We start from the raw sequence: 13,202 nt of genomic DNA, 5'->3' as shown, positions 1-13,202 counted from the left end.
TGCTCCATAATGCATTCATTTGTGTGGTTTTCTTCTTCTGTCACAGCAGAACAGGGATGATTTGAAAGGTTCTTTCTGACAGAAACGTTTTCCAATCTGATATTTCAAATTAGAGGGAACAATATGATTTCCAAAGAAGAGATTTGGACAGAAAGCGCATTTTATGTCACGTTATCCCTTCAAGCAGGCCTACAGCCTAAAAACATTTAATAGACTTATCATGTTTGACAAACACTCAGACTGAAATCTGTTTATTCCGTCATGCTTTTAGGGATAAACTGTGCTTTGAACAATGAATGACTCATTTTCCCTTTTCCAAAACATCACACATCTATCATTAATGGAAGAACATAAAGAAATCAGGAGTTTAAAGCTTTCTGCCTGAACTCAGCGCAGCAGACAGCAGTTGAAATATGTCAGTACTGTACTTCTGATGTGGCTACAAAGCTATCAACCGCTCAGCAGCCGCTGGTTATCGCCTCTGGGAGTGTTTCACATTTCATATGTGCCTGCGTATCATGCAGCATCTTTGGGAAGTGCATTTAAATTGCAAGGGGATATTAGTGCCTTTGTAGAATAGTAACATGCTTTCAAATGACTGAGGGTGTTACTTGTCCACAGGTTTTTGCACTGCAGTGCTACGGACGTGCACAAATGCCCACAAATGATGCTATTTCTTCTGAGTGACTGTAAAACATGTTCAATTCTAAAAGGGAATGGATTTTGATGTATACATCAAAGATGTATACATATGTTGTTGGCTAAACCAGGAAATGATAACAAATGTAGATGTGAGACAGTCCCAGGAGCCGTGTCAAAAAGACAAAGTGTTGGGACAGGGAGGAACCCAACAGATTTAGAATGAATCGAGCACAGCGAGACGAAATGACATTTTCAGGCCAAGAGTGGACGCCCAGAGACGTCTGAAGCCATCAGACTCTAATGAACAGACAGCGATGGCTGGAGACCAAGTCTGCCACAAAACTCTATTTTCACTTTGCATTCAATGAGTCTGTGATTCAGTCACTTCCCTGTATGATAAAGCATCTTTTCACCACATTTCATCAGTTTGTTTATGTTAATTTCCTCATGTGAATTCTTCAACCGGTGCCTCCTGCCCCCTTGTGCACCCCTCACAGTTATCACTAAGCATTAGTGTAATGTGTTAGATGTCAGTCAGAGGTGATGGTGATAAATTAAAGCAGAAAGACAGAGCAGATCTACTTACCCAGATCACGCTACTGCCATTCTTCCCTGTTTTCATGCACTCTTGGCAATAAAAGCATCCTGTAGTTTGTAATAAAGGCTTATAACTAATGACAGTTGGTCCGAGCAAAAGGCCTGCCTCCTTCTGTCCTTTACTCCTTCAGCTCAGCAAAATTCAATAAAGATCTCCATAATCGCTAAACTATTGATAAATCTTGAAGAGTGCCGGGTTCCTATTTATGAGCTATTGATCTTTGTGCACACGGTCTTCACAACACAACAGTCTGATGTCTGAAATTCATCACAGCCATAAAAATATTGGACAATATATAATGTAACTCTGAATTTCATGCTGTTTTTCTAATAGGTCTTTATTCGTTTACAGTTACCATTTTTGTTTTTTGACTTTTTAATTGCCGGTGGTTGAAGATAAATCTGGGAAAGGATGGAGCAGCTCTCTTATTAACACTGCTGAAGTGCCATTGTGCAACGATTCTAAGCGCCTCTCTGCATCATGTCAACCTCCAATTGTGCTCGGTCTACCATGATGTCCAAAACTGCATATTTGCAGCCGATTGGAAGCTTTGGCTTTGGCAGCTTAGTTTAGCTGTCAGGGGAAATGGAATTGGGCAATGAAGGGAATTGTTTACAAAAAACATTTCCTTCATTTATATAAAAGAGGGCGCAAGAGTCTGAGGATTTTAATCAAAAGGATGTTGATAAGAACACAGGGGGAGAATCTCATTTATTGGAGGCGAGGCCCCGGCATCCACGTAAAAACACTAAATAGGCTCGTGCTGAAAGGGGAGGAATAATACACATGGCTCATGTTGGGGAGTTTTTATGGCTGCAGCTATGCAGTAAAAACTATATAAGCTGATGGACGTTGCAGCTGCAGGTGAAGGAAAGGCAGAGAGCGATGCATTCATGTGAATTAAGTCTCCAGGTAATACGGAAACAGACCATAAAGCCAGCAACATCATGCCGGAATACTCCTTGGTGCAATCATCTCTATATGTTTTTTTCCATTGAGCTTTATTGCCATTCTTTACTCACCTTCTATGTTTATTTTCTTCGCCCTGCTTGTGTTTCCACCTTGTTTGCTACTTGTAGCAGTAAATCAAGACAATTCTTAAAGAAATATTAATAATAATAATAATAATAGATTTTATTTCAAAGCGCCTTTCAAGACACCCAAGGACACTTTACAGTACATCTATGCAACAGTTAAACACTATTTACAATTTAAAATCAAAGGTCAGCTTCACAGTTAAGATTTCAATAATAGTTGCAATAGCACCAATTACAACAAAAAAAAAAGAAAATAGTAGGTGAAACATACATACATACATAAGATCAACAAAGCAACATATAATCATAAACCTAAACAAAGAAAACAATTAAGGGTGGTGCAGTGAGTAAGCCAGACGAAAAAGGTGTGTTTGGAGGTTTGATTTAAATACGGGGAGAGAGTCGATATTTCGAATGTCTGGTGGTAAGGAGTTCCAAAGGTGAGGAGCAGAGCGACTGAAAGCTCTGGCCCCCATGGTCCTGAGGTAGACAGGGGGCACAGTGAGGTTGAGGGAGGAGGAGGATCTGAGGGGGCGTGTTGGAATGGCAATGTGGAGGAGGTCAGACAGGTAAGGAGGGGCAAGTTTATGGATGGCTCTGAAGGTGAGTAGAAGGATTTTGTACTGGATCCGGAAAGTGACGGGAAGCCAGTGGAGTTGTTGTAGGATGGGGGAGATATGGTGGGAAGATGGGGTTTTGGTGATGATGCGGGCAGCTGAATTATGGACCAGTTGTAGCTTGTGGAGAGATTTTTGAGGGAGACCGAAGAGGAGGGAGTTGCAGTAATCTAAACGTGAGGTGACAAGACTATGGACAAGGATGGAGGTGGTGTTGGGGGAGAGGGAGGGACGAAGTCGATTTATTTGTCGGAGGTGGAACTAGGCGGCCCGAGTAGTATGGCTGATGTGGGATTTAAATGAGAGAGTGCTGTCAAGGATGACGCCCAAACTCTTAACTTGAGGGGAGGGGGAGACCAAGGGGGTGTCAATGGGAATGGAGAAACTGGCAACTTTAGAGAGGGGTGATTTCGTCCCTACGAGGAGCACTTCAGTTTTATCACTGTTTAATTTAAGGAAGTTGGACGAGAACCAGGCTTTGATTTCAGCTAAGCAGGTGGGGAGGGAGGAGGGTGGAAGTGAGGAGTTAGGTGAGCTTGAGAGGTACAGTTGAGTGTCGTCTGCATAACAGTGATATTGGATGTTGAATTTGCAGAAGATGGCACCAAGGGGAAGAAGATAGATGATGAATAGCAAGGGTCCCAGGACTGAGCCCTGTGGCACGCCTGAAGTGACTGGGGAGAGGTTGGACTTGAATGATTTGAGCTGGATATTGTCCATGATGGACCCAAACTGTTCACTCATAAACTTTGCTATTACACATTAATTCTTTACTTTCATTGAGGCTTGAAATATGCATTTGATCATCCTTATTTAGCTACTGCAGTGGAATGATGCTCAAGGATGTTTTTCCTTCCCCCCACCAATCAGTCACAGTCCACTTCACATACACTTGGTGATTGTGCCTTAATTCACCGTGTTAACCACCCAAACCCTTTAAAGTCACTGATTCTGCTGAAGCCTGTATAAATAATCACATGTAGGTTGGACTCACCATAAATAAAACCATATTGATCCCTTAAGTAAGGCTATGCATTAACTCTGGGATCTTCCTCCACTGTGATCGATGGTATTAAACAGAACAGCTAAATTTATCTTAATCTGCTGCTCAAGTTTCTTTAAGATGAGGAAGAAAGTTTATTGTTTGTCAAACTGCTGATGATGTCATTGCCGAATAATCCCAGCAACCAACAGAGCCACTCGAGCAATTTTTTTTTTTTTTTTTTTACAGCTTTTAAGTCGCGAACATTAGGCTAAATGACAAAATCAGCTGATTCAGCTCCTTCGTGGCGACGCTGATGCGATGTCTGGATTGATATCAGGAAGACGTGATGATGCGTCTGTTCTTTATAGTGCTGATGGTGTCACACATGTGTATGTTTCCATTCTTCTGCACTATCCTGGTGTGTATCCATTAATCTCTGATGACTCAGGGGATATTTTTTCCACCCCTGTAGTCTGAAAAACCTAAAAAACAATCATGTCAGGTGAGCTGCTGATTTAAATCTGCCATTTCAGTGAATGTATATTGCTTTTACAACATAGGAATGTTGCCTAGGTACAATTTGAAGGGGTTCTGCTGTTAGCTTTGGGGAGTGCAAAGGTGAAGAATCATATTGCTGCACTCCTCCTCAAATCATTGGAGAAATTGTCATAATTTGAAATAAGAGCTGGGGATGAGGTGCACTAGACTTCTTTATTACAGTAATTTGCATCCAGACCCAAAGAGTGGTGACATTTTGATTTTGATTTTTTTTTTTTTGATAGGGCAACTTCTGGCAAATGCATTGAAGCCTTTTCAAACCTGAGCGACACAAACTTGCTTTGGAGGTGGTCCAAAACAGACAGGCTCATTATCAACACCAGGAGATTTTCATGATTGAAAAGAAAATACTTGTTTTCTTCAAACTGCCCACAACAACATTTGAAGCTTGATTTGCTTTCAGTTTTTCAAATCAGCAATAAGATCAAAACCTCATTGTAAAAAATCACCAGGTCTCAACTCAGTATAGACTGGTTTTTTTAAGTGTATTGAGACCTGATGGGTTTTATCATCACAACAGCCAGACATTAGCACTAGCACAGCTACTTAAAGAAAAATTAATTACTCTTCACTCAAACTTTAGACACTGTTGCCCTGAAATTAACTGATAACTGATATTTTAACATGATCATTTTGCCTTTGATGATGTGCCACTCGGCTCGGTATTAGTTTCACTTGTATTTTCAGTGTATGTATTTTTTTGCTGGAAACAACTATTGTTGTTTTTATTATTATTATTATTATTATTATTATTATTATTATTATTATTATTATTATTATTATTGAAGCATCGCTATAATGACTTTTCTATGGTCTTTGATGTGGATAAATGCTATTTAGATCTTATTAAGAGAAAAAGCAGCATTTCACTATGTTAATTAAAGGCAGAATATTTGAAACTGGTATGCAGAGTTTTGCCCATGTCTGGCTTTTCAGCACACATGTTGGTTTGTGTGCCTGTAGTTTATTTTTCCACCATGCTGATGATTTTATCTCCGTGTTGACAGTGCACACATGCACACAAAGCAGTCTGTATGGGTTCTGCACATAGAAACCACACTGAGAAGAGGGTGGTAGAACAGTAATACACTTTCACTGAGGCTTGAAGTGAAAGTTTATGGAAGGCAAATGTTTCCGATATGAAATAAATCTCATCCTCTATCACTGCTGTTGAAGTTGAAGTTGGCTCAATTACGGTGAGGACTATTCCTTTAAACTTCCATGTTTTACCAAAGCTTGGTTGACAAAATAACAATTCTAAATAAGAACAGAAACACTTTATCCATGAAAACCATCGAAATAAAAATAAATAATCTCCCGAAAACATTTGACTCGGCTGATACAAATTAGGACTAGAAGGAAACTGTTAATTTGTTAATCACATGTCCTCCTGCAACATTTTGATGTAGCTACACGTGAGCTTTTGTTGATTGAATCCTCCTTTGTAGTCAACTACAGCCTGCCTATATCTGCATATTCATGTGACCCATATTTCCTGGTTTGAAAACATTTAGCTGTTACCCAAACTAGATTCAAATTGCGAACAATCTGACGTGGATAGTGTGTAATTTCCCTTTTCTCTTAAAAGTGGCAGGAAATGAATGATCTAATTATCTCACAGTGCATTCATGGCTTGTCCTGATCACAGAGAGACACTTGAACATGTCATGGTGCTGTAAGGGGGATGTCTTCCAGGGCTCTCGAGTGGGCTGCATGTCATCGAGTCTGGCAGTGTCAGTTTTTGCTCTCAATGTGTGAGTGTGTGTGTGTGTGTGTGTGTGTGTGTGTGTGTGTGTGTGTGTTTGTGCACCTCTGTCTCTGAATGCGTGTGTTTCTATCTTATCTCCCAGGAGGGACCCTGTTGACTGCAAAAGCTGCCCAGTTGTCGTCACTGCGCCTGGGGCAGCCTCTGGGACAATCTGGCCTCCTTGGAAATCCTCCGCTGGAGCGACATCAGAGCAGGCATGCAAGAGGAAAAGTGGAGATGAGGATTATTGCAGAACAGACAGCGCCAAACAACACCGCTTCTTGGTTCTCACTGCATCCTGTTGGAGGTGTGAAAGGGTGCATGTTTGAAGTAATGTGAACTGTCAAATACGGGATGTGTTTAAAAGATAAAACAGACCGATTTGCTTGATTGGATGCTTAGAAAGTGGCGGAAATGCAATGTTTTTTAATTCTCTTTTTTATTTTGTCGTATTACTGTAGAAAACACAGTAGCAGAACACTGTAGGGCTATAATACGGCATCTTAGCTGTGATCTGGTTGCGTAAATCGGCTAAACTGAGCATGCACAGTCACACGAACAATGTTGCTCTCTCTTCTGGATTGATATTTTTGGATCGTCTTCATTGCCGTTAACCTGATTAAACAGCTGCTCACACTGATGACTGAATACATGACATTGGCGTTAACATGGTGTTGTACGTTGTGTGCCTCTGACGGGAGACAGCGACAATAATTAAGTTAGAATTGACAGTCACCACACACATTGTGACAGGACACACACGCACATGTGGAGTACAGCCACTATTATTCATGCCGTTTAACAGCAGCTCAGACGTTGGTTCTCCAGAGGCTTCCAAGTGCAGACAGCTGGTATTTTCCCAGCATTACTTGGACGATCCAAAGCTGCACTGCATGATTCATACTGACGGTGGTAAAGACCTCCCAGAGGTGACAAGAACGAGCAGAATAGACTGTCTGAACTAATGAAGGATTTCCAGTTTGATCCTTCCACCCTCGTTCATCAAAAGTGGAATTTGCATTGCTTGCTCTGAGCTAGACAAGGTGCTCTTTATACTGAGATTAAGAACTTTAGTTCCACTGTCACTGCAACAAATCAGGACTAGCCAAAGGCATTATGCTAGGATGATATATCTGACAAATTACACAGTGTTTCTTGAAATACCCCAAATCACGTGCATTTAGAGTCTAATCAAACTTTACACATAAAACCACACTTCAACCACATACTTTAATGTAAAAGCAGAAAGTCGCAAAAAAACGGGTTATTATGTCTTAAATGTTTTGAAGCCTGTGTGGGTGCAGAAGCCTCGGTTGCAGCAATTGGTCCGCTTCTAGTTAAAATGAACTTGACTTTTGCCGCTGGTTTCCCTCAAAATTGGATGATAAACAAAACAATTTCAATATTCAGTCTGATGGAAGTGTGAAAGAGTCTAAAAGGGGTCTGATTTTCGCTGGTCTTTATTTCCTGTGGCTGCAGCGGTGATTTGGAGTGTTGTGTTTAATGGCCTTCCTTTCATGTGCGCCGGTATCCTGCTGTTGCTCGCAGACCCAAACAATTCAGACGTGATTTTATAAAGAACATCAGGGAACCATTTTACATCATCAGTGGTTCTCTGTGCTTACTGTTAATAATTATAAACCATAATCCTCTCCAGAAGTATACTGCACATACACACAGTCTATAGATATAAATTGTCACCAGGCAGGCATTAAAAGCATTATATTGACCTTTATTGCATGGTCTTAGAAATAACATGTTTGGATCAGGTCCAGGAAGAATGTTTAGGCCTGGGTTAGGTGGGTGAAGCTAATGCACAGAAATAGCCAATGGGAGTCCGATATGAGAAATGGCTCAATACTTTCAGGCTGGTTATAACATGTTCCTCGTCAAGGCAGCAGCAGCATAACACATAGAAGTTGTCAAATCCAATCAGCTCATGTGTGTGTTTATCAGAGCCGTAATTTGAGTGTGTCCATGTGATGTGTGAGAGAGCCTCTCTTGCCGTCAGGGTGTGATCCATGTCTGCGTTTCCCTGAGCATGCTTTGACATATGCAACCCCTGCATGAAGGAAGCAGGAGCATTATGTGCATCAGCTCCTGTTGTGATCCAAGTTGAGCGTGTGCAGCGAGGATGGATGTAAATGGAACGTGTGCGTGGGAGAGACAGATAGTTTTGCATAATGAAAACAGTTCAGCAACCATTGAATTTCTCACCATGCGGGAAAAAAATGCCCAAAAATGAGACCTGAAACCTTGAAGGTTAAGAGCTTAATCGGATTTTGCACGCGCAAAATAGATCCTTCAGAGGTACCTTTCTTAAATACAAAGTAGCTTTGACAAAAATTATTTAATGTCAGAGAATGTCACTGCAGGGGAGATTTGGGGAGATTTCTCATATCTTCTCCCTGAGTCTACGGCTAAAATTAAGTTTAGGAAAGTAGCGCTTGAGTGTGAAAAGATGAAATAATCTCAGTCAGTCTTTATTCAAACTTTTGGACAGATTGTAATTGAGGGACTTTGGCTTAAAAGATTTACAGTGTTTTGATGTTATCTCTTTAAGGATATAAACCAGCTCCACTTTGTACGTTACGGTTCGTAATGCTGCTCTGATTTTAAATTAAACCCATGTTTGTCAAACCTCGGCTCAGGAGAATCCAGCTCATCTATTAGCCCGCGTCACTCTGGAGAAAGGTCACCGCTCTGGGTCGTGATTGTTGTCTTGATTTAACTGGGTTTTGAGGACATCTAATTATTGCGCTGCTGCTCACCGCAACCACAAATTATCTGGTGTGAGACGAGGCGCCCAGTACCCTACGTGGCCCGTACGGTGACGGGCAGCGCCCAGACCTCCCGATGCCCTGTCGTTTCACCAACTGTGAATTTAGCAAGTGGCTCGTTGAAGCTGTCAGGTACAGGAGGTTATTAAAGAATAACTCCAAAAATGTGTAATTGCATGTGTACGACAACACATTTCACTCAGTGATTTATGTCTCCTTTGACTGCTCATGTTGTCTGAGATGGGTGACCATAGCAACAAGAATGATGGAAAATAGACTATTGTAGGGTCTCTCTCTTTGCCACTTAACATTAAAAACATGCATTAATCACATTGTTTGCTTTAATGTTATGCTAATTAGCTTTATATATAAATACTGTTACAGCCAACTAATTATTATTATAATGTTGTTATTATTAATATTCGTATTATAATAAAATAATCCCTTTGCTTATTCAGTGTTGCTGTGCGCAAGGACAAGAAAAGGAAAGAGATCAGGATGTGGAACAGTTTGTGTGTGGGTGCAGCAGGCACCAACAATACTACGCTAATATTCAATTGAAATATTAGTCTTACACACACATGCAGAGAGAGGGAGAGAGAGGGAGAGAGATTAGAAAACATCAGTGGTAAGTGATTAAAACATGCCATATTGGAAGACAAAATAACATCCAACACCAGTCAGATTTTGACTGTTAGGGTCATCTTAATGTCCAAAATTTGGATGGATTAGTGATAAACTTCACGGTCGCACACAGAAACGGGAATATTTGTGTTTTTATTCTTTTCTCATCCAGTTTCCATCTCTGTGTCACCAACAGTGAGGTGACTTAAATGCCTCAGGCTGAAATTTCACAGGATTCCTGGCGATCTCTGTGGCTCCTGCAGTGGATCTATGTCCCATCTGTCAGAGAGCTACCTAACACGCTGACCTTACTCTGTTTCCAAGCAACAGAACATATAGACAGAAATCCCAGTCACACAGAATCAGGATCACATGAAGGTGCTGGAAATCATGGATTTTACTTTGGTCTGTTTATGGTCACAATGATGATTTAATCTATATTTTAGCATTACAGATGTTTCTATTTTCCAAAGGAAAGATGTTAGGATTCCGCATGGTCACATCTGTGATTAGGTAATACAGATGTGTGGGTCAGCTGAGGTCTGCTGTGATTAGGACACTTCAGTTTTTGCTGGGTCAAGTGTCATGATGTTGACAGTGAGAAATATGGCAAGAAAATGAAATTTAAATCAAGTGAGTCATCTTTCCCCCCTGCGGTTATAAAATGTAGAAGCCTCGTTGGTCTTTAACTGCTTTTCTCTACCAAACTTTAAACCAACAGCTTAAGATTGAATAAGAAACACATTCTCACCCATACAAGCTTTTTAAATTGTTTAGGGTGGCTGATTTAGATAAGAAGCTCCTCAAGGCTCACAAAAATAAATGATTAGAGTTGTTTTCATCCTGACGCTGATCTTCAAAAGTTGATTTAGTTGACAATCCAGTGATGGAAACCACGTTTCTCATTTGTGCTCATGGTACTGTGCTTATCTCCACACTGAACTCATCAAATCTTCACAAGTGGAAATGACCTGGTTACCAAGGGTGGGATTCCAAGGCAACATGAAATATTTAAACGTCTGTCAAAAATTGCTGATTAAACCCAACAGACATGTCCGTGACAGTCTGCACATAGACTATAGTACACAAGAAACAGAAAACACTCACTTATATTTAAGTAATTATTGAAGTATATTTAGGACATTGCCTACTCTGTCACATCATGATGTTTTGACCCATGATTTAAAATGGTTGCATTGTTTTTGAAGCAATGAGTCTTCTCTGTCACGTTCCAGTGGTTTTTACCCTCATAAATCACATTTCTACATCTCTGCAGAGTCATTCATCTTCATCAGCGGGAGCAGCACTTACCTTCTGAAAGTATACATTTAAATTTGGCAGAAATTAAGAGCAACAATTACAAACACCTGCAAAAGGGAGGTGAAGAGATAGAAAGCAGAAGCGGGTTTTGAACCATGATGTCATGTCGTCGCCACAGGCCGTTAAAAAGTGATTTCCTGGAGGAGGAAAAGCAGTGTTCAGCCCAGTGTGAGATCAGCAGGTCCAGCGAGGATGTTTGGTGTGGTCAGACACGTGCAGAGAATACAGGATACATCCACAATAAGAAGAAGAACACACAAACGAACATACGACACTATCACAAGGTAATGATTTTCCCACGGTGTTAAAGGATTAGGCCGTGTAACGATCAGGTGCTTCATGAATCGCTCTCTCCTCCTCTCTGTGCATTCAACGCTTCGCTCCATCGATTTACAACAGATTAGAGAAAGAACCACCCGGCACAATAACACTGCCCCAAATATGCAAATGAGGAAGAGAAAACTGTGCAAATAAGCCTAATAGCATTCTGTGTACGAGGGTGACTCCTCCAGAGTTCCAGTTATGTGTGCACATATGCAAGATGCACTAAAGGCACATTTGTGATCAGAATTTCTTCTTATAGATGGTATGATTGGTAATAGTGTCCCAGTGTAACCATGGCTACCATACAGCTTTAACAGCTCCACATTCACCAACAGGAAAATCATTCTTTATTCTTAACAGCAGAATTCAGCAGGAAAATCCGCTCTTTATGTGCATTAATAGACTCAGCAGCTACATGTCATGTGGGTTTGGCTCCCGCTGAACTTTCGCTTGGACCTTGAATGCGTTTTTCTTAATTAGCCTGATGACTTCCTCACATCGTTTGTTGTGTCTGACACGGTGCCCCATCTGATTAATGAGGCTTCCCTTGTTGAGTTCCCTTGCTGGGACCTTTTTGGAGTTACGCTTGAATGACACCTAGCTGGGATAGTTTACACTTTAAATGATGTTTTTTCGCACCGGAACTGTGGAGCATGAGCCTTTCTAAAGGAGCAGAGGTAAAAAGGATTGATGGTCAGTCCTCTCTTGCTACAGTAAAACCAAGCGGTGTAAACCTTGCACATCATCTTTAATCTTCTTTACACATCACGCTCTTCGGCATCACTGTATTGATTTCTGCTCAGGGCCTTGATGATAATCATCATGATTAATGGATTACATGAAAGATACTGAGCCAGCAGAGTGCAGCTAATGCATCAACATTAACCAGTTTCAAAGTGCCTGATTTTAGGAGCTCCGCCAGTTAAAAGCATCACTTCATTTACATGGAGAACATTTCTGAAAACAGATTTACGAACTCCAGACAACTGGACGCTTAGCTGGATGGGTGGGGAAAAGTGTTTTAAAACACAGAGGGGCTGATTTCATTTAATTAGCATCAGCTCATCAAAATGAATGAATCCAAATGAAGATGCAGGCAAAATAAAATAATAAAAAACATTACATTTAAGTAGGAATTCAAAGTTGAAAATTGGAAGAGCTTCTTTTTTCCTTGTAGCCACCAATTATTCCTTCATCAACTTTGCAGGTTGATACTGGAGTCTAAGTTGTTTCCCTCACGCAGACCCATGACCGACTGGAGGGACTACATTTCCTGTCTGGATGGCCTGGGTCTTCTTCCCGGAGGAGCTGGAGGAGGAAGCTACAGAGAATGGTTTCAACTTCTCTACTAAAAATGCTGCCGTGCAATCTGCTCCTGGATAAGTGGAGGAAAAGAGAACGGAGGAGCAGGAAGGAGTTGACATAATGTGCATGTTTTTGGACCGTGGCAGGAAATGGCAGTGCTCTTTCTGTTTGATGTTGTTTACATTTTACAGAAGTGTTTTATTAGTTGTTGGATGTTTCGTCGTCCTCGTCACCTTGCCTCCATTTCCAATCTCCCTGCCATCAGAACACTAAACTCAGGGGAGGTTTTCTGTGTGGATGATTTGAAAACTGAACGAAGATGATTGACTGGAAAGGGGGAAAGAAAGAGGACAGAGCCCATTAAAGACGTGACCAACCCGGACCTCGCTTGGATTTACTATGAATCTACTGAAGGCATTGTCCTTCTGTTGAGATTGCAGCTGCATTGTGTCAAATTTAAGCTTTCAGTGGCATTTTCTATGCCACATTTTTCCAAGACGACAAGAGAAATTGGCCATAACATTGTAGGTAAAAGATATAGCTGGGATCCAAACAAGTGGCCGGCTGAAACATTTTTTCCTCGGTGAGCGAGATGATTGGCTCTGAAGTCTCGTTTCCACCGAGTGGTCCAGTGTGTTGCTCACTTCAAACCATCCCTCTGTGTT

At 41.1% G+C, this 13,202-nt stretch overlaps 1 protein-coding gene across 2 annotated transcripts; it reads left to right on the top strand.

Annotated features, from left to right (window-relative positions):
• Nucleotides 1-5,484: 5,484 nt before the first annotated feature.
• Nucleotides 5,485-12,869, top strand: LOC115249565 (uncharacterized). 2 transcript variants are annotated; one of them, XM_029835251.1, is made up of 4 exons: nucleotides 6,099-6,191; nucleotides 6,288-6,491; nucleotides 11,027-11,192; nucleotides 12,476-12,869. In XM_029835251.1, the coding sequence occupies exons 1-4, from the start codon at nucleotides 6,100-6,102 to the stop codon at nucleotides 12,656-12,658; spliced, it is 645 nt and encodes a 214-aa protein (XP_029691111.1). In that variant the 5' UTR covers nucleotide 6,099; the 3' UTR covers nucleotides 12,659-12,869. The 2 variants fall into 2 exon arrangements, 1 of the variants encoding a protein (XP_029691111.1); XR_003888240.1 differs by lacking the exons at nucleotides 6,099-6,191; nucleotides 11,027-11,192; nucleotides 12,476-12,869 and adding an exon at nucleotides 5,485-5,633 and having other exon boundaries at nucleotides 6,288-6,832.
• Nucleotides 12,870-13,202: the final 333 nt, after the last annotated feature.

This window comes from Takifugu rubripes, chromosome 4, assembly GCF_901000725.2.
Source record: "Takifugu rubripes chromosome 4, fTakRub1.2, whole genome shotgun sequence".
NCBI classification, from domain to species: domain Eukaryota; kingdom Metazoa; phylum Chordata; class Actinopteri; order Tetraodontiformes; family Tetraodontidae; genus Takifugu; species Takifugu rubripes.
The sequence above is the reverse complement of the archived record's forward strand: the minus strand, read 5'-3'. Positions and strand labels throughout refer to the sequence as shown.

Bases quoted from the DNA above. Each gene is read 5' to 3' on its own strand.
- LOC115249565 (XM_029835251.1), top strand. From the start codon at position 6,100: ATGTCATGGTGCTGTAAGGGGGATGTCTTCCAGGGCTCTCGAGTGGGC. The intron at 6,192-6,287 runs GTGAGTGTGTGT...CTTATCTCCCAG, and splicing joins TCAGTTTTTGCTCTCAATGT to GAGGGACCCTGTTGACTGCA. The intron at 6,492-11,026 runs GTGTGAAAGGGT...TCGTCGCCACAG, and splicing joins CTCACTGCATCCTGTTGGAG to GCCGTTAAAAAGTGATTTCC.